The following is a 25,082-nucleotide window of genomic DNA, read 5'->3' as shown; positions in this document are numbered from 1 at the left end:
CTCAAAAAGCAGTGCGTGTACACGTGAACATCACCAGGCAAAGGGTAAGTTGCTGATATTATGTTCGTGAGTGCCTACTGCCTAGCATTCTCCGTATGTGTCTGTTGGAAAGTAATTCCCTAGGCCGTTTTTACAATTCCCTAAGGTGAATACAAAGAAATTATAGTTTACAAAATGTAGAGGCTTCATTCTTGATAGCGCGGCTTTCATGAAAAAGATCTTGAACTTCCAGCAACGTCCTCCTTGATGCAAAGTTTCGACTATTTGCCACCAATTTTATCTACACACATTTACATGACGGAGCTATTAGTGTATGCATGCATGCCCTAGTAGGGTTGGAAAACCTTAGGGTCTGGGTATGATCTAATGTGCAATTTTAACTTGAATTGAGCCAATTTTAACTTATAATTACCAAAGGTAAGTGAAGTCGCCACCAAGCATTGAGTTTTTTCTAAGGTGTGATTAGTCACCTGTCTCAATTGATTTTATTACCAATCCTTGGCTAAGAAAAAGGTCATTTATCCTAATCTAATACGGATGGGTAAAAAATCTTGATTCTTGAGTTCGGAAGTCTGATTACGTGTGGGGAAGGTGTTAGGCACCCAACAGCGCCTGCTCAAAGATAGTCCTTTATTTTGGTAAAATCATAACTTTCGAACATTGGCAATTAAAACAAGCTATTGGCATTAGCTCTCAGGGCTTTAAAAGAATTGGGCTTCGAGGTTTAATTTTGGAAAGGGTGTGGTCTCTATCAATGCTTTACTAGAACTTTTGGAATTATTTCCAAATTTCCTCAACAAAAATCCAGCAGCATCTCACCTTATTTTCATGATGAAAATCTAGTAGCATTTCACCACTGGTGCATTATAGTACACAAAATGCTATCCTCACAAAGCTTTCATTATGAGAATACAGCAACAAAAGTGCCCTATTTTCAATGCAAAATTCTGACAGAGTTTTGTGTTTGGTGTAGACACAGCATTTTGTACCCCTTACAACTCAAGCCCCCGATCCCCAATGATGTAAGAATTCTAAATCTCAAGGTTGGTTTAGGAACCAATTAGATGAAAATTGACTTGAGAAAAGTGTTTATGGAAAAGATGACTTATTTTTGGATCAAATAAACTATTTTTGGAAAATAAAGGCCACAAAAACCCTAGGGCATGTGTGCGTATTCTCACTTATGCGCACACATGCTTATGATTTACGTGTGCATACTTCATGCACGCGTACGCATACACGTGCATATGCTAGGGTTCCAAAAACCATAAAGGAAAGGTTTTCTACCTTAAACTTGGTTTGCAACGAATCCCATATCATCTGGGAGCCGCTTCAAACCCTTTTTGTTTTTACTATATAAAGTCATAAATGGTACTTTTTCAAAGGGGGGATGAACTCCAGTGGTAAATCACATAAGATTCACTAGAAAATAGTGAATCAAAGAGGGGGGCTTTTCACAAAATATCCTCAGGCCAAATTTTATTTGATCAGGACCTTTTCTGGTCTTGATCTTTCAGTTATAAGTTTACTAACACATTTTTGAATTATTTTTAGCTAGATTGACCAAGGGGAATGGTCACAATCAAGTTCTAGAGAGTTTTTGTGTTGAGGTAAAGGTTCTATCTTTGGCTCTTCACTTTTCTTAGATTTTCTTTGATTCCTTTGTTTGTTTACATGTTTTAAAGCTTTAATGTATCAGTCTAGTCTTAGTTTATTTCGTGTTTGTGTTAAAAGCATGCTAGGTTTTTAGTTTCCTTGTTTCTGTTGTGTTTTCTTTGTTTTCTGCTCCGGTTTTTTGGGTTTAGGGTTTTGGGTGTGTATGCATGCGCATGCAACTTGCATGCGTATACAAACTTGTAATGTACGAGTATGCATACGCATACAATTGGTATGCTCACGTATGTCGTATGTATGCGCATGCATACTCAAGCCCAGAAAGTCTAATTCCATTTTTGTTTTTTTTTTCTTTCGTCCTGTTCGCATGTTTTAGCCTCTATTTTAAGCTAGCTTCTTTATCTTTAAGCCTTTTCCTCTCTATTTTGTTTTAGTTTGCTTGTTTCATCTCTTTGATGCTTATTAGGGTTTTATATTGTTTGAATACCATGAACATGCACATAAATATGAACATGCATTGATGTATAGGTGTAGTGATGCAGTGATGTAAGTCATACATAATCACATGGACATGTATTTATTTTGCGGAGCTGTGGCTTATCTTCTTCTTTTCTACTACTCCACATCAAAATATCTGTCAGAACCCACTCATGAATTGGTAAATTTGTTTGATACGGTTTTATTATCTTTTATTCTTAGCGAAATCAGTAAGCAAAAAAGAAAAACTTAATCCACGTTATATTGGGAAATACTTATATCAACTGAAGAGTTCATCGATAAGTTTTCAAATGCAACTAGTCTAGGACCTAGTAAGACCTCACTGTTCAGCTATTGTTCTCCTGATTTATACTAGCATGGGAACAAATGCTTCAAAAGTTGACACTGGAACATAGTAGGTTGACACATCAAGTAAAGGAAACTAAATAAATGGTTGATGCAGTATATTGGTTATGGGAATGATCACCATTGAAAATAGTAGGGTATATGAAAAAGATGATAAAATTCAAGATAATATTAGGCAATCACATTGAAGAGAGAAGAATGGGAACAAGAAAATATAGATGTCCCATTTGCATTGGCTTATATATTTGTTGCAACCGAGAATTGTTAGTCTAATGGGATATGTTCTAGTGGTCAACCAAAAATATACCAAAATTGTGACAATTGGTTTACACTTTGTGAAAGTGAGAACCAATTTACAGATCAAATCTATACCCCTGCTCCCCACCACTCTGTGCCACCCCCCCACCACCCACCCTGCCCCCCACCTCCCCCATGCTACCACCACCTCTATCTCCCTCTTTCACACTGCCACCACCACCTCCCTCCCCGTATTCTGCATTGCCACACCACCACCTCCTCCACGCAGCTACTCTGTATTGCTGCAACCACCAACTCCCTCCTCCCTCCAACTTTGCACCACCACCACCACCTCCACCCCTAAAACTATTCCCACCACAATAGCAAACATCATTGACTTCCAACCTTTTGTGGTTTTTATTGGTTTTAACATAGATTTTTTTTTTCTTTTTTCTTTTCTTCTGAAAAGTAATGAAAATTTTATTAAAAAAGACAGCACTAGGTATACTGGGGGTGTACTTAGGAGAATTTCAAACAACTCTCAAACTACAATGCTCAACCAAATCTACAAGAGTAAAACAAGGAGATGGGTGAAAAGCAACATTCCAATCTAACAAGGTATGGAAGACTAGAAATTTACATTTAGTATGTCAAGCAAGTAACAGAAAATAAATAAATTTCTCTAAAAATATTATCTATTGAAAATATTTCCTTTCCAAAATAAATAGAACCTCAATAGTAATAAATTTCACATTATTGAGCTCAACTTACATATTGTCATCAACTATCTTTATCCTCTGCCATAGTGATACCACGATTTAACTCCATTAAGCCTAGTATGCTATCTGAATGCTTAACAACATAATTCCCCTAGATTAGGACATTTAAATTTCAAATACTTGAAATTTTTATCAAAGCATGGTATGATTTCATATAAGCATGATGATGAAAACAAATGTGAGATTTGTATTCAAGCAAAGATGACAAAGAAACATTTTTCTAAGTCAAATAGAAATTCTATTATGCTTAAACTTCTACATTCTGATGTATGTGAATTGAATGGTGTATTAACTAGATGAGGTAAAATAAAATTATTTTACAAAATTTAAACCTCATCTATTCTCACTTCCCACTACTGCCAGCCTGTTTGTTTTGTTGTTAATATTTTTCTCTAAAATAAGTCATTTTTCAAAAAGTATTTTCTATAAAACTATCTAATTTTCCTATGTTTGGTTGTAACCTTAAATGTTTTTGAAAACGATCTCCGAATTTCCCTTATTTAACTTAAAAAAAGAAACTTCCAAAATTTTTAGCTTGTGGAACTTTTCAAAGAGGATGAATTATTTCCCTAAAATTTTGACCAATCCTATAAAAAGACAAAGAAAAAAAAGAATCGTAGTTGTCAATAGGAAATTAAATAGGACGTTTGTACTTAAAACAGGGTGATCCTTATTATAAAAGTTTGTATGTGTATATATATTGATAAATAGGATGTGAAACAGTTCAAAGAGGATGAACAAATGCATGTTTAAGTATTGCAAAGGGGACAACCAAAGATAGCTATTACATCTCACGTTTAAGTATTGCAAAGGGGACAATCAAAGCTAGCTATTACATCTCTGTACACCGCAATTTTGATTCTAATATTAGCTAGTCACTCATGGCTCCCCCTTGTGGAAGCGAGAGGAGGTGGTCGAGGGCAGTAAAGATGACCTTTTGCTGCTTGTTCTTTCTCATATCAATGTCATCAGCTGGAAACAGAAACATTAACACCATATTTGGTAAGAAACAAAAACTAGAGGTCCAGCAGCAATTAAAGCGCCTTAACAAGCCCGCTCTTAAATCCATCGAGGTTATTAATCACTTCATTTAACATGTTTATGTTCTAGTATTTTCTGCTTTAGTCATAGAAGAGTCATTTACTTTTGTGGGTTATGGTGTCTACATGACTGCCATGTACAATAGCAGTGTAATGTTATTACAACACTGAGAATTCAGACTAATATCTATGTGTGTGTGATGAGAATGTATCTGATACAGAGCCCGGATGGAGATATAATCGACTGCGTAGACATCTACAAGCAGCCAGCTTTTGATCATCCTTTGTTAAAAAATCACACAATTCAGGTAACTAGTTTAATTAACTAAATTTCATTTGATATCATGAATAATGTGATACTTACTGTATGTATGGTATGGACCGGGTTTGCATTGGTATCTATGCCAAATGCAATAGATGAGACCAAGTTCTTACCCAGAAGGGTTTTCATTTGATGAAATCAATGACGTCTCTTCAAACTTCGAGCCCGAATTTACTCAGCCATGGCACTTGAATGGAAGGTGCCCAGAAGGAACTATTCCCATAAGAAGAACTAAAGAAGAAGATTTATTAAGGGCAGGCTCTGTAGCAAATTTTGGAAGGAAAAAATACCATACCAACCCTCATACTCAGAGTAATATTGATCTAGATATCCATGAGGTACAACTTAGTTTTTAACCAATATTATTAATAGGTTTGAGCTCAATGGTATCTACTATAATGAAGGACACAAATCGACATTCATAACCTTTATTTTTCTTGTGGAGTTTCAAGCATGCAACGTATGGTGAGACTTGGGATAAGTATTATGGAATGACGGCAGACATGAACCTATGGAACCCCTATACCCAGGAAGAAAATGAGTTTAGCAACTCTCAATTCTGGGTGGCAAAAGGTGAATATGGTCAAGATTTTGATTCCATTGAAGCCGGCGCGATGGTATATATAATTTCATCATCATCTTTTCTTTTAGGCGCATGCTAAATAATTAATTACTAATAATTTTTCATTTTCTTACAAAATTATTTTGTGTGGAAAACCAGGTTTACGAAGCTCTATATGGAGATAAAAACACTAGACTCTTCGTATATTGGACTGTACGTGTTTTAATATTTGACTTCCCTGCCAGCACTAGCCATGTTTACATATACTATTTCTTTTTTGAAATCATCTTTTTTTTTAATCATGGCTACAGGATGATGCATATCAAAGCACAGGTTGCTATAATCTGTTGTGCCCTGGCTTTGTTCATGTTGACAAAGAGATTGCAATGGGTGCAACTGTCACCCCTTATTCCAAGTATGGTGGTAACCAATATGCACTCAAGTTCTACGTTTGGAAGGTATAGTACAACATTTCAATTTAATTACTTTATTAAATAATTCTAATTTTTGGATAGACATATATGATCATATCATATGTACCTTTTTTTCCTCAAGAAAAATTTACAGTAACAAATGTTATTGATATGTTTGAAATTCTTCTAGTTTTAGTTAATACAGTGTATGTTTTAAATTATTTTTTCCCGGTTTATGTATTTTTATATACAACTTTTTAAATTTAAAGTTTTTTTTTTCCATGCGAAATTTCTTTTTACCTAATTTATATGTTAAGACGGTGAATTTAAGCTGTTGTTCTACACAAAAAGATTCATTTGTTTTCTCTTTCATTAGTCTTTATACCTTTATTTATCATTCAAAATATTACAAACTGATTTGCATGACATGTGCAACAAGGTAGGACATTAATGGACGGGGAAACTGGTGGATGAAAATTAACAACAGAGTCTTTGGATATTGGCCATCTTCCCTATTCTCGATCTTGTCTGATAGTGCTTCAAAAGTTAGATGGGGAGGAGAGATCATAAATTATAATTCAGGAGGGCAGCACACCACAACACAAATGGGCAGTGGCCATTTCGTAGAAGAAGGGCCCGGCAAGGCTAGTTTCTTCAAAAATCTCAATGTCATTGATGGTAAACAAATTCAAAGGGCTCCCCGGGACCCTGAGATAATCATCACGAAACCCAATTGCTATACTCTCAAAGATTATGGAGGCTTCTTTTATTTTGGTGGTCCGGGTAGAAACCCCAATTGTCCATGATCATTGTTTCAAAATAAAGAATAAAGAGGAAAATATAATAAGAGGGGAATTATTTTCTTCTCCTTTCCATGTCACACCAAATGTACCTACAAGCCATATGTCATATAAAACTCTCTGGTTCATTAATATATAAAATGTTATTCTATGGAGTAGTTAAAATTTGAAATTATGTAATTTAATATATAGTGGAAGTTAAGATTGTATAATTTGTATGGTATAGTATATATACGCATGCTTTCCTCCATTCCAAACAAAGAGTTCTCATCCTCTTCCCCATTCATTCTACCTTCCTTGGTGTGCTCTAAGAGTGTGTGTCTCTTCCATTATATGTGGTGTATTAGTGTTTGGGAATGTGATTATGTAAAGACCCACCAACTTCAAAAACATGGTATCAAAGCTAGTAGATTCGTTGTGAGAACAACATTTTTCCAACCAGATGGCAACATTTTTAATTTTCATGGGTTACCAATTTTTTATATTTGTTTATAATTGGAATATCTGAAGGAAGGTGTTTCTCAAATCCCAACACGTATGGTAGGTAGTGGTAAGTGGTAACATGACCAAAAGAATGTTAAAGAGCATGAGAATGTCCAAAGAAGTTTGGGATGAACCCGCTCATGCAGTCTATTTGACTAATTTTAGTCTCACATAAGGATTGTATGAGGAAGAACCCCCACATAGCAAGCTTGAAGCTCAAAGAATCCTACAATTTCTCACTTATGTTTGTTTGGGAGCATTGCATATATGCATGTACCGGATCAAGAAAGGTCCAAGCTAGATAACCATAGAGAGAAGTATGTGTTTATAGGTATGATCCAAGCTCTAAGGGTTATAAGTTGTGAAATTCAAGTACCATAAATCAACTGGGATGTGGAATTTGATGAAGAATGCATATGGAATTGGAGCACCCAAAAAGAAGAAAAATATCATTTTTTTCCCATTTATTTAATGAAGATAAGTAGATGAATAAAGTTCTAGATGAGCTTTGTAACGCCCCAAAATCATAAGCAAAAAAAAGTCTATTTAATTTGAATAATCCATAAAAATATTAAATAAAAGAAACTAGCAACCTTGACTCTCATCACAAAGTCAGAGCTCTAATCCACCAAATACAAAACATCCTCAAAATAATTCTCCATAAAATAATAATAAAATCCTTAGTTCTACAAAAATAGTTCAAAACATCTGTCTTCCAAGAATCTCTACTCCAGTAATCCCTCTAATGTATCTGTAATGGGAAAATAAAGGGGGGTGAGATAACTCAATAAGTGGAATTCACTAACATTGGGGTGTGGGAACAAACCTTCAATAAATAATTCTTATAACAATTTCATAACTTGTAACTCATCAATATTTATCATAAATATTTCACATAAAATAAAATAATATCTTTATATTGTGAGCCATCATAATATATATATACCATCATATAAACAATTTCCTAGACTTTTCTCATGGTCAACGTTTACGCCCCGTTGACAGGGTTGTGCTGTCCCCTTTTTGGACTAGAACCTCCTTTTCATCCCTCTTTCTTAAGGAAAGGCTCCTTTGGAAGCTAAAGGTGCACTCCCTTGCTAAGGAGCTTCCTTTTTGGATCCTCAATAATATACTCCCTTGCTAAGGAGTTATCAAAAGTGCACTATCCCCTTTTCTAGGACCGTCCCTTGCTAAGGACTAGCTGCAGTATGATTGTCCCTTGCTAAGGACTAAAATACCATATTGAGCTTCTAATCACGACTTGCCATAGGTTTTCAAAACTTATTCAATATGCTCACGAAATAATCCATTCATAATTCTCAAAATATAAAGACATATTCACACATACAAGTTTAAATAAATTTAGGTTGTCCCACAAGTTTTTCATAAAACGAATAGTCAATGTGCACGTCAAGAAATTATAAAATATCCATTTATATGTATAGAATAACAATATATTTCTTTGATATATAATAGTTTAATAACCAACACTGTTTAGGAAAACCCCCAAAATTATTAAACACCACTTACCTCTTAGTTGCAAAATAAAGGAAATCAACCTCCCTTGAATCACAACAATTCAGTAGAATTAGAACCTAGCAAAACCAAAAATAGGTTCATCAATACACAATTTCCCACTTAAAAATCTATTTTCACACTTAAACGGTTTCATCCTAAACAATATTAATTTATCCAAAATACTCTATTTATTCACTTAACTATCCAATACACTCTCAGCTTGATCAGATTTTTTTTTGGACATAAAAATATTGCTGCCTACTCTGATTTTTCCATTGATATAATCATGGATATTCAAGGCTTCAAAATGACCGAATAAGTGAAATTTCATCAATCTACAATTCACATCCTTTCTTGTCATGTAGATATATCCATCACCCTAATCTAATATAATAATAACCATAGGATATCCTTTCCCATAAAATACGGATAAGTGGGGGGTGTTGAGATCAGAACCTATTCTTAGAATTTTCTTTTTCTTTAATATATTGAAAGGTTAGACTTTATGAAGTCATGCCTTTTGTCCTATTAGCTACTAAAGCCATTTCATGCACAATTCCTCCTTGAAAACGTGGGATGATTTTCTAGTCATAATCAGGTTTTATTTTATTTTATTTTTTATTTATTAACATGATGACAACGTTGAATTTCAAGTCCACACCTACCCCTGTGTTCTCTGCAGCACAAAGACTCATATACGCAAAAATCCTCCATCCTAGCTGTGTGATATATCAATAGTCCTTAAGCTAGATAGACACATGCTAGGTATCACATAAATAAAAGAACCCAAATAAAGAGGAGAGCTGACATGATTCTCCTACATAGCCGTAGAGAAGACAAGAAACAGCTTACTTGTATGTTGCGGCTGAAAACAAAAAGGAACTTCTTTTGTATATACACGTGTAATTTAAGAGGAAAAAGGCTAGGGTTTTCAAGGCCCATATATTTACTTATGCCACCTCACTTGGGCTTCATATCTCATAGTACTTATCTTATTTTTAATATCTTAGGCCCAAATCAATTTAATCCATTTAATTGTAGGCCTCCTTTATAATTTACGCATAATAATTAAATTGGTGTCAAAATTATGGGGTGTTACAAGCTTTCACTCCACCTTCTTCACTAGCATCCCTTATTTATGAAATTTCATCTTCAAGATCATCACTAGATGGATTCTAGTGAAAGACTAATGAAATTAGGAATTTTCAGGGATATCTATGAGTCAATGGAGAATATAGATGATATCACTCTCTTTCTAATAAGTTGTGCAAGATTTGAAATAGAAAAATACAAATATATATATATATATATATATATATTATAAAAGGTTACAGGACGTTTATTTGAACCTTCACTTTAGTTTTCTAGTTTCAAAATTCATTGTTACTAATGATGCAAAAAATCCTTAGTTGAACTCCTTATCTATATGGATGGATGACATTAACACAGGAGCCATGAGATCCTGCAAAAAAGGATAAGGTTCTCAAAGCAAACGGTGTGGTGTGTGTCAAAGGGCCTTCAACGAGCTAGTCAATAAGATCAGAGCTTAACTGTACAGAGGAATTGCTATTTGGTTAGAGAATTGTAGTGCGTATGTTGCAAAACAATTGCGTACCTTCGTTCTGGTTGTTTATGCCTTTTTATAGGCCTTTGTCCCTCATTATGGGGATAAATGCTGACCTTAATGGTCTTGTATCCTTTGGGAAAAAATGTTGGGGCATTGTAGGATTTAATGTCCTTCTGCACGTTGGTCCGTCCATTACGCTTTTGCTTATCTCTCAGGTGAGCTGTTACCCATGTTATTTATGGGAAGCTCTTTTAATGCTGACTACCCATGTTCAAGTGGGCGCAAGCGCCCGTGACAAGTCTTTCAGGGTTCCCCCAAAATCTGTGGTGTTGATGCCCTATAGTGGCCGACCACCCATCGCGGTGACACTCAATCCCTTATTTAAGAAAGTTTAAGCTTAAGTGTTGTGAAATGAGGGTGAAAAGGGTACCTCTAGTATGTGACTTGAATTGAGTCAATTTTAGCCTATAATTTACAAAGGTAAGTGAAGTCGCCACCAATCATTGGAATTTTCTAAGGTATGATTGGTCACCTGACTCTATTTGATTTTATTACCAATCCCAAGCTAAGAAAAAGTAGTTTTTACTAATCTAATACGGACGAGTAAAAATTCATGATTCTTGAGTTCAAAAATCCGATTACGCATATGGCATGTGTTAGGCACCCCGCAACGCTTGTCCAGAGACAATCCTTTGTTTTTGTAAAAGCTTAATTTTCAGACATTGGCAATTAAAACAAGCTATTGGCATTATCTCATGAGGCTTCAAAGAATTTGGCTTCGAGGTTTGATTTTGGAAGGGTGTGATCTCTATCAATGTTTTACTAGTACATTTGGAATTATTTCCAAATATCCACGACGAAAATCCAGCAACATCTCACCTTATTTTCAAGGAGAAAATCTAACAGCATTTCGCCTCTAGTGCGTTATTACACACAAAACGCTATCCTCACTAAGCTTCCGCTGTAAGAGTACCGCAACAAAGGTGCCCCATTTTCATGGCAAAAATTCGGTAGAGTTTCGCGTTTGGTGTGCTATGGCATACCAGCAAAGTTTCGTGCCTATGTATACAGCATGCGTTAGCATGTTCGTACGAGGGCAAGCTGAAGCTCACCAAAGCATCAAGCATGTTGATGCATGTCGCATATACAGGGAAACCGATGTCACTAACTAACATGGATTGAGACAAACACACCGTGATGATCATGCACACGATGTAGTACAAATATGCGCCTACAGCAGTCGCCTTGAGTGCATACCCACACCATAAGGTTAAGAGCACCCATGATCATGAGAGGGCTGCTCTCCAAACCATGGGAGTCCATCATAAAAAGTGCATGACTACCCACAAACAAACAAACATATATATATATATATATATACACACACATATATCATGCACAATGCAAGCATACAAAGTAGGGAACATTGTGATTAATTTCGTTCTGCACCGGCCGAAATGGCTGCAAAATTTCGTTCCAGTCACTTAGCCAGTACGAATTACCCCTTCGTTCCACCTCAGATTGAATTTTGGTTCATTCCGCCTGTTCCGGCCAGGCTTGTTTCGTTGAATTTTGGACGATATATCAATTCCGGGCGATACGGAAAAGAACATACCTTTTTACGTTTTAAACAATTTTTGCTGAATGAAATGATCCTGTGGTAGCAGTCACCAACACGTTGTTGATTTCTTGAAGGAACCCACCTCCTCACAGCTGGTAGCTTCTCCTTTTTTTTGCTTCTTCTGCGTTTTTGTGTTCCTTGCTTCTTCTCTTCTTCATTTTCAGTCCTTTGCGAGTAGTCTGCCTTCACTGCCTTGTATTGATTTATTGTTTAATAGTTTATACTTTAATTTCTTTTAGTTAATACTTTAATTCCAAACCAGATATTGACAACACTCCAAGGGTATGCCCAGCAAGGTATGCGAAATGTAAATCAGACAATGCCGTACTCAAGGAACACGGCCCAAGCAAGGTACAAGAAAGATAAAGCATACATGCCTACATCCAAAGGGTATGGCCCAACAAGGTATTGAAAAGATAAAATAAACATTGCCATTCCCTAGGAATGTGACCCAAGCAAGATACAAAGAGAGCAACCCTACCCTAGATACATGGTTCTAAAGAAAAAGGTTGACAGTGGGAAAAAGATAACTACATGGAGAGACTAAACCTCCTAATCTACTGAACATTGCCCGTTTTGGGCTTGCGTCTTCTTGCTTGCTTTTTTGCCCTTCTTAACTTGCATTTTAGAAGTTGCACCCTCACTTCAATAAAGGAAACACAAAGCCAGTAGATAGGCAAAAGAGATAACAAAGAAACAAAGAAAGTACATAAAAGGGGAAACAAGCATGTTATCTGTGGAGGGGTTTGGGCCCAAAAAATCAATATTGACCCATTTAACTTAGGCCCTAGATCGACCTGAGTAGCCCAAACCAGCCCATAAGATGGAAGTGGACCTCGAAGTCGGTTGGAGTGAGCTCAACTCGGCAACAGGTGTATTAGTACATAGAAATTATCGTTCGGGGGAATCCTGTAGCGCTTGGCCTACTACTGATTGATGAGGTGGTGGGAAATTGATAAGAAATTATTAAACTAAAGTTAGTTGCTGAGAGTTGTTAGTGGCTTTGGGGAACTCGCTACCAAATGCTATTTGACATCTGGAACAAGTTTCAAGAGAATCCTCAAAAGGCATGATGATTCCTCAGGATTCTAGCAAAAGTGGAGATGCATGAAAACTGGTGAAACAATAATGATTAGTACCCCACTAAGGAGAGATTATATAAGGAAAGGGAAGGCAAACAAGAAGGGTTGGTTGGAAACTTGAAAAAAAGGGGGAAATACTGGGAAAAGAGTGAAAACACAGAGAGAGGTAGTGTGAGCAAAGAGGGAAGAAGAAGAACTACTAGAGGGTAAGGTTTAAAGGTCCAAAAGTTCACAAAAAATATACAATTTGGACTATCTAGTTGGTGTTTGGAGCCCTACTCGTAGGACGGTTAGGAAGCCCATTAATAAATGAATTGGGGGCCCAAATCCTTTGCCCAAGATTACAGCTCTCATAGGTTTGGAAACCACATTATCAAACAAACATATTATCACACAAAAGAGGGTGTCCTAGAAGGACAAATGTAGCTTTGGATTGGTGTCCATAGTTCCATTACATTGAAGTATGGACGACAAGCGTGCCATCAAGCAAAGTTCCTAAAAGGGACTCAAAATCTCTTGTACAAAAGACGAGTGCAAACCCACACGAGATTATATGTAGGAACTAAGCTTGACGACACAAACAAGCATACAAAGACACATTCATGAACATATAAGTAAGGATGTAAAGATGCAAAGAAGCATAGAAAGCCTAACAAGATGGCATAAAGCAAGCATGTTATCACACAAAGGGAAGGGGTAGGCACGTTCTAAGGCACGTAAAAAGGCTAACACGAGAAACCCTAACATGCAAACTAACAAAGGAGGAAAAAGGCAAGTGGCAAGCAAGCCAGACATCAGGAAGATGTATCCTCACACATGGTTGTATCCAAACAAGACATAAAAGGGGAATAGATACAACCAAACAAACAAGAAAGCCCCCAAGACCAACAAGCATAAACCAACATGCATAGATCTAAGCATACAAGCATGGATCTAAACATAAACACATGAAAAAAGGGGAAACAAAGCACCAATATGCATAGAGGAAATAATCCAAACCCTTTATTGAAAAATGGGTGTATGAGCATAGGCTTAGACCACTAGATCTAGATCTACACCCTATCCAAAAGCCACATAAGAAAGAGGCATAAACAAGAGATATAAAGCTATAAAGCACTAGGCATAGCATCCAAACAAGGTTTTAAACACATGAACACGTAGATCCAAACACACAAAGATGGCAATAAGCACAAACAAATATATTAAAAGCTATAAAGCACTCAAGCATTGCACATGATTAACTCATCAAAAGGTAAGCACGAAGCCAAAAGCATAAACATCACACGAGTTGCAAAGCAAATAACTTAAATGAAGACAAGAAAAAAGTGTAGATTAAAAGATGATTAAAAGATCTTAAAGTTGTTTGAATGACTTCAAACAACTTCCTAAGGGTTTGGGAGCCTTTTTGTAATTTTTAAAAAGATGGAGAGCTTAGCTACAATTTTGGAAAGATTTGGGGCCAAAATGTAATTTTGGGAATTTTTGGGACTAAAGTTGTCTCATATCGACTAAACATTGAGGCAGTGTTGATGCATGGACTCAAAAAACGGTGCATGTACATGTGAACATCACCAGGCAAAGGGTAAGTTGCTGATATTATGTTCGTGAGTGCCTACTGCCTAGTATTCTCTGTATGTGTCTGTTGGAAAGTAATTCCTTGGGCCTTTTTTACAATTCCCTAAGGTGAATACAAAGAAATTACACTTTACAAAATGTAGAGGCTTCATTCTTGATGGCCTGGCTTTCTTGAAAAAGATCTTGAACTTCTACCAACGTCCTCCTTGATGCGAAGTTCCGACTACTTGCCACCAATTTTATCTACATACATTTACATGATGAAGCTATTAGTGTATGCATGCATGCCCTTGTAGGGTTGGAAACCCTTAGGGTCTAGGTATGATCTAATGTGCAAGTAATGTAGTTGCTTTTCCTTAGGGGTTGGTCACAAATACTATGCAAGTGGGATGGAGAGAAACTGTAGTAGAGCACCACCTTCCAATGCAAGCGAGAATGCATAACCTGGAAAAGGTAAACGAACACTTTCCCCTCCACTTATTTTGAAAGAAATCCTAACAAGGATATCCTACCCTAGGCTTGGATGTTCATTCGACTTGGCACTTGCTAGTCCTCGCGGTCATTTGACTTACTCTAGGCCAACTATATGAGATATGGCTTAACTGGTGAGTTGGTCCTAATCTTAAGGGGGACCTTGATTATCTAAGACTTCCCTTCATAGAAGTTGTGGAATAGAGCGGATTAAGGAGGGCCTTTTCAGCTACTCCTGTCCACCCATGGACCCAGAAGTGCCTACAAGTCAACGCCCAGTAACTATCTATGGTTTGCGCGTCAGGTGGAAACCTTAAAGCGCCGAGCCCGAGTTCGACTCAAAATGAGGGGGGATGTCATGCATTTTGAAATGAAAGGGGAAAGACATTCCGTGCACAACAAACATATAAACAAATAAAAGGGTAGCAGAAATCAAACCTTACTACCCTAAGTTCGCATATATGAAGGAAAGCTATAAAGCATGGTTACAAAAGTTGGAAAGCTTCACACATACTCAAATACCTCAAAACTGGTTTTAAAAACCATTTAAAAATTTTTTCTTAAATTTTTTTTTCTCTTTTGAAAATAATTTACTAAAGATTAAGACATTTTTCAAAAAGAAAGCCCCGAAGGCTAATGCTAATTTCAATATTGTTTTAAAGCCAATGTCCAAAGATTAAAATTTTATCAAAAGTTCTAAAGGATAAACTCTCTAAGTATCCCTAGTAGAGTTGCCAGTTTGTCGATGCCTCGTGGCAGTTGACCACCCATCGCGGTGACACTCGTGCCTTATGTAGGCTTTGAGCTCGGGTGCTGTGAAATGAGGGTAAAAGGGTACCTCTGGTGTGTGACTTGAATTGAGTCAATTTTAACTTATAATTACCAAAGGTAAGTGAAGTCGCCACCAAGCATTGAGTTTTTTCTAAGATGTGATTAGTCACCTGACTCTATTGATTTTATTATCAATCCTTGGCTAAGAAAAATGTCATTTTTCCTAATCTAATACGGATGGGTAAAAAATCTTGATTCTTGAGTTCGGAAGTCTGATTACGTGTGGGGAAGGTGTTAGGCACCCCACAACGCCTGCTCAGAGACAGTCCTCTATTTTGGTAAAATCATAACTTTCGAACATTGGCAATTAAAACAAGCTACTGGCATTAGCTCTCAGGGCTTTAAAAGGATTGGGCTGCGAGGTTTAATTTTGGAAAGGGTGTGGTCTCTATCAATGCTTTACTAGAACTTTTGGAATTATTTCCAAATTTCCTCAACAAAAATCCGGCAGCTTCTCACTTTATTTTCATGACGAAAATCTAGTAGCATTTCACCACTAGTGTGTTATAGTGCACAAAACGCTATCCTTACCAAGCTTTCATTATGAGAATATAGCAACAAAAGTGCCCTATTTTCAATGCAAAATTGTAACAGAGTTTCGTGTTTGGTGTAGACACAGCATTTTGTAACCCTTACAACTCAAGCCCCCGATCCCCAATGATGTAAGAATTCTAAATCTCAAGGTTGGTTTAGGAACCGATTAGATGAAAATTGACTTGAGAAAAGTGTTTATAGGAAAGATGACTTATTTTTGGATCAAATAAACTATTTTTGGAAAAGAAAGGCCACAAAACCCTAGGGCATGTGTGCGCATTCCCACTTATGCGCACACATGCTTAAGATTTACATGTGCATATTTCATGCATGCGTACGCATACATGTGCACATGCTAGGGTTCCAAAAACCACAAAGGAAAGGTTTTCTACCTTAGACTTGGTTTGCAACGAATCCCATATCGTCTGGGAGCCGCTCCAAACCCCTTTTTTTTTTTTTTACTATATAAAGCCATAAATGGTACTTTTTCAAAGGGGGGATGAACTCCAATGGTAAATCACATAAGATTCACTAGAAAATAGTGAATCAAAAAGGGGGGTTTTCACAAAATATCCTCAAGCCAAATTTTATTTGATCAAGACCTTTTTTGGTCTTGATCTTTGAGTTATAAGTTTACTAACACATTTTTGAATTACTTTTAGATAGATTGACTAAGGGGAATGGTCAAAATCAAGTTCTAGAGAGTTTTTGTGTTGAGGTAAAGGTTCTATCTTTGGCTCTTCACTTTTCTTAGCTTTTCTTTGATTCCTTTGTTTGTTTACATGTTTTAAAGCTTTAATGTATCAGTCTAGTCTTAGTTTATTTCGTGTTTGTGCTAAAAGCATGCTAGGTTTTTAGTTTCCTTGTTTCTGTTGTGTTTTCTTTGTTTTCTGCTCCGGTTTTTTGGGTTTAGGGTTTCGGGTGTGTATGCATGCGCATGCAACTTGCATGCGTATGCAACCTGGTAACGTACGAGTATGCATTCGCATACAGTTGGTAAACACACATATGTCCTATGTATGCGCATGCATACTCAAGCCCAAAAAGTCTAATTCCATTTCTGTTTTTTTTTCTTTCGTCCAATTTGCATGTTTTAGCCTATATTTTAAGCTAGCTTCTGTATCTTTAAGCCTTTTCCTCTCTGTTTTGTTTTAGTTTGCTTGTTTCATCTCTTTGATGCTTATTAGGGTTTTAGATTGTTTGAATACCATGAACATGCATTGATGTATAGGTGTAGTGATGCAGTGATATAAGTCATACATAATCACATGGACATGCATTTATTTATTTGACGAGTATGATATGGTTGAGGAACATGAATATGCTTGGATTGAATGCCATTCCTTTAATGTTTGGATGCTGAAAGTTCAAAAACGTGTACAAAACACCTTTGAACGTTTAGACCCCCAAATTACAACTTAACCAATTCAAGCAATATGTCAAACAACTAGTGTGCGGAAATTTAACACATGCTATAATATGAAATTGGTTAAAAACTATCTAAGCCATAACAAAATAAAATCCACAGCAGATAATAAAAAGGCAAAGATAGAGAGGAAGGAAGATGCAAACACAAAGACAACACGCGATGTGTTATCGAAGAGGAAACCGAAGTCCTCGGCGAAAAACCTCTCCGCCGCCCTCCAAGCAGTAATCAATCCACTAGAAAATACAGTTGGGATACAAGGACAGCAATAGACCCTCCAAGCCTAATCTACCCAGTGCACCTAAGCCCTCCAAGCTTCTTGCTCCAACGAGGTTGCGCCGAACCTTTTTCTTTTCTAGCTTCCCGGATTCCGCTACTAGACCGTAGCATCAACCAATGAAGATTGGCTCCTTCCTAACTGCTTCCCAGAAATCTAAACAACTGTCTCACAGTGATGATGATGGTGAGAACCAGGTTTGGTATAATGCCTCTCAAGGATTTGACAATGGAGAGGAAGAGAGTTGAGGAATTTGAAGAGACTCTAAGGTAGAGATTGTGGGTGAAGCAATCTGGTTTTTCTTTAGGGTTTCTCTCTCAAAATTCTCTCTGGAAGCTCTCTTTCAATCGTGGGTAAAAGGGGTATTTATACTGGAGTGGGAGAGGAATGTGAAACGTCAGGTTTTACAAAACAGGGGTGGCTCGCAGCTTGACCTCGCGGCTTGACTAAGTCGCGAGATCCAGTCGCGAGTTAACCGTATGGCCAGTTGTCCTGTTTTTTCCTGTAGTGCTCCAGCTAGCATGACTGTTCATCTTCCAGCATGCTTGGTACGTGTGCTGCTTCTGGCGGCTTACAGCCGCGAGTCACCCGCGAATCCCAGCCGCGAGTCTCTGTTTTCTTGCACACTCTTGAGCAATCTTCACTCTATCTCACTCACTACCCTTACAACAAACCCACCTAAATACAGGGTTACTAAATACTGAATTACAAGCAAATTTGGCACGGAATAAAGCCAATTAGATGGTTGAATAAATTCAACCTTACAGATGCCATAAAATGCTTGTTTGATTCTGCCATATGATGTATCTGCCTTTAGAGATATGTGTTTAAATGCCTTTTGAGATATTTGGAGGGGAAAATGATAGTTCTCTTCGTATTAAGAGTAACAGACTTCTGAAAACCATAAGAAATGTAAGAAATACAATTTCAATGCATTCAAGCATATGAGCTTTGCCAACAATGGAAAATTGAGTAAACAAATTACACTTATTGCCCACATCAGGAGGTTATGGAACTCATGTTAATCAGTAGCAAATAATCAAGAAAAATGCTGATGCTCTAAAACAGAAACCATCTCCTGAGAGGAAATAGTGATAAGGACAATACGGAGGTCAGTATATTACATATGTCAAGGCATCAAAGGACATCACAGAATGAAATTTACCATTCCTCTCATTTATGTTTGTTTTTATCATATTCCTGAAATATACTGCTTCTGTATGTAGAAATGCCCGGCCATGACATAGCAGTTTCACCTTCCAACATTTTGCACTCGACTGTGATAATCAACACATGAAGCATAGATGGCTTTCTGTGACAGTAATTTTTATCTCATAAAAGTCCAGGGGTATTAGCAACAACAGAAGCCTATAAAGAAGGACCAGTCCTGACATTGAGGACACATCCTCTTCCATCCTCCAGACTGTTGGAAAAATCATTTTCATTTCATCCTATATTCTTGCCAAAGGTGTGGGGGTCCTTATTGCAATGCCTACAATGCAAAACAGAGTTACTAAAAATATGCTCTAATATGTAGTGTTTCACACCAAGAAGACTATTTAAGCACGACAAGGAAAAAAAAATTGCTGATGCTTTGTTTGTTTCTAATGACATTCCATCTAATATAAATTACATCAAATTCCATGTCTGCATACTCCTTTAACAGATATCCACTTGCAAATATTGACGTCTAATTGCCCTCACCTTCTCAATAATACTTAAAAAACTAATACTGGCATGTCAATAGCTTATAAAACAATGACAGTGCAAAGAAGACCTTAAACTTATATAGCTTGTACGAAAATAAAAGGGTTGTTCTGTGGAGCTGTGGCTTATCTTCTTCTTGTCTTCTACTCACCTCTTTCTCAGTAATACTTAGAAAAACTAATACTGACATGTCAATAGTTTATAAAACAACGGCAGTGCAAAGAAGATCTTTAACTTATTTAGCTTGTAAGCAAGTGACAAGGTTATTTTGTGGAGCTGTGGCTTATCTTCTTCTTGTCTTCTACTCACCTCTTTCTCAATAATACTAAAAAAAACTAATACTGACATGTCAATAGCTTATAAAACAATGGCAGTGCAAAGAAGATCTTTAACTTATTTAGCTTGTAAGCAAGTAACAAGGTTGTTTTGCGGAGCTATGGCTTATCTTCTTCTTTTCTGCTACTCCACATCAAAATATTTGTCAGAACCCACTCATGAATTGGTAAATTTATTTGATATGGTTTTATTATCTTTTATTCTTAGCGAAATCAGTAAGCAAAAAAGCAAAACTTAATCCACGTTATATCGGGAAATACTTATATCAACTGAAGAGTTCATCGATAAGTGTTCAAATGAAACTAGTCTAGGACCTAGTAAGACCTCACTGTTCAGCTATTGTTCCCCTGATTTATACTAGCATGGGAACAAATGCTTCAAAAGTTGACACTGGAACATAGTAGGTTGACACATCAAGTAAAGGAAACTAAATAAATGGTTGATGCAGTATATTGGTTATGGGAATGATCACCATTGAAAATAGCAGGGTATATGAAAAAGATGATAAAATTCAAGATAATATCAGGCAATCACATTGAAGAGAGAAGAATGGGAACAAGAAAATAGAAAGTATGATGTGAAACAAAAATATAGATGTCCCATTTGTATTGGCCTATATATTTGTTGCAACCGAGAATTGTTAGTCTAATGGGATATGTTCTAGTGGTCAACCAAAAATATACCAAAATTGTGACAATTGGTTTACACTTTGTGAAAGTGAGAACCAATTTACAGATCAAATCTATACCCCTGCTCCCCACTCCTCTGTGCCACCCCCCACCCCCCCCCCCCCCCCCACCACCCACCCTGCCCCCCACCTCCCCCCTGCAACCACCACCTCTATCTCCCTCCTTCACACTGCCACCACCACCTCCCTCCCCGTATTCTGCATTGCCACACCACCACCACCTCCACGCAGCTACTCTGTATTGCTGCAACCACCAACTCCCTCCTCCCTCCAAATTTGCACCACCACCACGACCTCCACCCCTAAAACTATTCCCACCACAACAACAAACATCACTACCTTCCAACCTTTTGTGGTTTTTATTGGTTTTTACTTTTAACATAGATTTGTTTTTCTTTTTTTCTTTTCTTCTGAAAAGTAATGAAAATTTTATTGAAAAGAACAGCACTAGGTACACTGGGGGAGTACTTAGGAGAATTACAAACAGCTCTCAAACTACAATGCTCAACCAAATCTAAAAGAAAAAAAACAATGAGAAAGGAGAAAAGCAACAGAAAATGCATACAAATTACTAAATAATCGAAGAAAATTTGAGTACTGGCAGCTCACCCGCCAGCTCTTATAAGCTTAGTAATTTGGCTTCCGGCCCACACCATGGCCATTACTTTGAGGAATCTGAAAATGGCCAAAAGTTTGACGACATCTATTTATTTTTTTCTATACAACTTCTTGATCATTTATGCATCAGAAAATAATAATATATTAGTAGTCACCCTTCAACAGCAGCAAGATTACCCATCCATCCAAGTACAGGAGCAACATAAAACCTAAAAGCAAGTGTAGGTTGTATTTATGACGAGATATATTCAGAACACCTTCCTGAGTACCGTAGAATCTAAACAAAAGAGGTGAGATCTCTACATTTTCCTATTAATTCTTCAAAAAAATTTCTATTCCTAGAATCAACATAAGTTAAATTTATTCCTCAAAAATTTAGGATTCAATAGGATCTTTAGTATTAACAAAATTCCTAGTGAATGGAGGAAGAATATTTTAACACCTATATCTAAGAAGAAAGAAGATATTTAAAACTATAAAAAATTGCTATGAAAATAAACTTATGAGTCAAACTATGAAACTTTAGGGGATAATGATCAAACATAGGTTAAGACACTAAGAAGCATGGACATTCCAAAATCCTCAGCATTTTCGTGTTGAGCATCCCTATTTGACACATGTCCATGTCAGCCATGCCAAGGACACTCCTATACATGTGTCCTCACTGTGTTGGGAGGGGAAATAAATTTTTTTTTTTTGTTTAAAAAAAATTTCTTTGATTTTAGATATGCTTTTAAAGATTTTGATAGCTATTATTTATTTTGAAAACTTGAAATAAACATAAAATATACCTAAGAATGTATATTAAATTACATTATTAATTGTTATATCCCCTATACCAATCCAATAATTGTCATATTCCCACCATGTCATGTGCTAATTTTGTCAAGAATTATCATTCTATTGTGTCTGGTGTCATGTCATGACTATGTCCATACTTCTTAGATAAGACATGAAACAACAATGTTGCATAATCAATTTAGTTTTATGTCAAGGCAGTCTACCACAAAAGCAATTTTCTTAGATATCTAATTGAGAATATAAAAAATCCCAGAAAGATCTCCATATGGTTTTATTGATATAAACAAAGCATATGATAGAATACCTAGAGAGGTTGTGGTAGGTTTTTGAAAAGAAAAGAGTTCCTCTAAAGTATATTAATTTGATTAAGAATATGTATGACGGAGTTGTAACTAGTGTAAGAACAAATAAAGAGTAATAAGCATAACAAATCAATGCTAAGGAAAATGTACTTTCTAAACATAGTTCAAGGTTTGGCTAATACATACACGTCTTAACAAGAGTAGTAAATAACCGGAAGTTGCTTTGGAAAGTCTATTAAGATTACCATGCAGATTGGATGAAAAAAAAAAAGATTACCATGCAGAAAGCAATTTTGACATTCAGGATTCAGCTATCTAGAAACAGCATAATTTAGCACCCAACTTGGAAATTAGTAACCCAATTTAATGAAAAATACACACCCAAAAAAACAAAAGTAAGATACCCTGTTTGATTCCTCAAATAGTAGAAGCTCTAGAGTGCACTTCAACCTTTTACAAGCACTGGTTTAGTTCTACAAGAGGGAAGAAACAGAAGTATGCCAAATTGCCACGTGCTGTACTAGACACACAGTTCAGAACAAATTAAATCTGCAAACAAGCAAACCCTGGAAATTTGAATCAGCAAAAGTGTGGGGGAAGGAAGAGTACTTTGAATTTTAATGGTTTCGGTGCTATATGAGATTAAAAGGATAACAAATTTGGGATGAATGCATTTCGCTTTATTTAATAGTGAGGTTTGAGAGTGTTAAGAGTGGGAGTCTAGTGGAAATTTATGTAGAATGAACTTTGTGCTTGTATGTTTGTGTGTGGAAATTGCTGTTCTTGAATGGGTTATTATTTTTGAATGATAAATGATACGCGCAACCCAATGGGAGTTGAACCCACGACATCATTTTCCGTCTAGAGTTTATATGTGGAGGAGGGACCAGTTGAGATTGAGTATATTGGTGAATTCTGTTTTTGGCGACCTCTGATTTGAGGTTATATAGAGAATGGCAAGGATTTTCCAAACTTTGAAAAGTCAATTCAACTGGAATTGTTGTGATGATTTGTAGAATTTTGAAGCTTGAAAGATGGACAACAATGGCGAATGAGCAAGACAAACAGAGAAGAAGAAGAGAGAGAGAGAGAGAGTAAAACAAGAAAGAGAAACAAGAGAAAATTGATTTCTATTTCATCAAGCTTAATTGAAAAATACATAACACCTACTCTATTTATAGATAAACTACATTACAGATTGAGCATTCCAGAGAGCACAACTGCTCTTAACAAACTCAGAACTAATCCCAAAATATACTCCGCAAATTCCGGCGTGACAACCTAGCTTGAGTGACAGTTAGAGCTGAAACCATAACTGTACATCTTCAACACAGAGAGAGAAAACTCCTCGCATCAGATAGCCTTTGGGAGAGATGACTCCAAAACGGCACCGTTGAACACTTATAACAGGTAGACATAAAACAGCACAGTTTCAATAAGTTGAACGACACCGTTTCTTCTTAACTCAGTTACATACTTTAACTAAAACACAAAACGGCAACATTTTAGTCTAAGAGCCGTTAGACATAACACTAGCCGTTATGAGTCTTCTTCTTCTATTTTTGATTTCTGAGTTTCAGTGCTTCCTTTAACATCCCCCCACAAAACCAGGGGGTCAGCGGATACCATGATTTTGGATCTAAGAAAGGCAAATCTGGAAGTAGGGAGGCTCTTAGTAAACACATCAGCCAGTTGATCACCTGTGACAATATACTTGACTTGAAGATCCTTTCGCAAGACCTTCTAACGAACAAAATGGTAGTCGACCTCGATGTGTTTGGTGCGGGCATGGAATACAAGATTGGAGGCAATAGCAAGTGCAAACACGTTGTCACACCAAAGTTTAGGAGGGACAGGAAGAAAAACCCCAAGATCACGCAACACCTGGCGAAGCCAATAGAGCTCAACAGCAGTGGTGGCTAATGCTCGATACTCAGACTCAGTGGAAGATCTAGAGATGGAGTCCTGTTTCTTTGCACTCCAAGTTATAGGATTGTAGCCCAGATAAACAATGTAACCCGTGATGGAGTGTCAGTCATAGGGATCCCCAGCCCAATCCGAGTCAGAGAAGGCAGATAAAGAGAGAGGGCTAGGTTGAAGAAAGACACCATGATTTAAGGTACCATGCACATATCTCAAAATTATTTTAGCAACAATTAAATATAAATATTTGGGATTGGACATACTCTGACAAACTTGTTGGACTGCAAAACTGAGATCAGGCCTAGTGAATGTTAAGTAGTGCAAAGAGCCAACCAAACTCCTAAATTCATGAGGCTTAGAAAGCAAAGCACCATCAGTGGGAGACAATATAGTATTAGGGGCACATGGGGTACGGGCTGGTTTAGAAGTATGCATGTTGACTATGAGAAGCAAGTCCTGAGCATACTTAGTCTGAGTCACAAGTAGGCCTTTGTCAGTTCTGGTAATTTGAAGCCCCAGAAAGTAGTTTAGTGGTCCTAGATCCTTAAGCTCAAAGATTGCACTGAGTTGAGCAATTAGAGAGTTTAGGAACTGAGGACTGTTGCTAGTGAGGACTATATCATCAACATAGACAAGCAAGAAGGCCACTAAGGTACCATGTTTGAGAGTGAATAAGGAGGAGTCTGAGAGAGAAGCCAAAAACCCAATATGA

At 36.8% G+C, this 25,082-nt stretch overlaps 1 protein-coding gene across 1 annotated transcript; it reads left to right on the top strand.

Moving 5' to 3' along the window:
* The first annotated feature begins 4,435 nt into the window (after positions 1-4,435).
* Positions 4,436-24,370, top strand: LOC126722444 (uncharacterized). The gene is made up of 9 exons (XM_050425596.1): positions 4,436-4,546; positions 4,735-4,821; positions 4,931-5,173; positions 5,288-5,452; positions 5,557-5,610; positions 5,709-5,855; positions 6,254-6,488; positions 12,039-12,204; positions 24,028-24,370. The coding sequence occupies exons 1-9, from the start codon at positions 4,436-4,438 to the stop codon at positions 24,368-24,370; spliced, it is 1,551 nt and encodes a 516-aa protein (XP_050281553.1).
* Positions 24,371-25,082: the final 712 nt, after the last annotated feature.

Source organism: Quercus robur, chromosome 4, assembly GCF_932294415.1.
Source record: "Quercus robur chromosome 4, dhQueRobu3.1, whole genome shotgun sequence".
In the NCBI taxonomy this organism is placed as follows: Eukaryota; Viridiplantae; Streptophyta; class Magnoliopsida; order Fagales; family Fagaceae; genus Quercus; species Quercus robur.
Note: the sequence above shows the minus strand (reverse complement) of the source record. Positions and strands in the feature narration are given on the sequence as shown.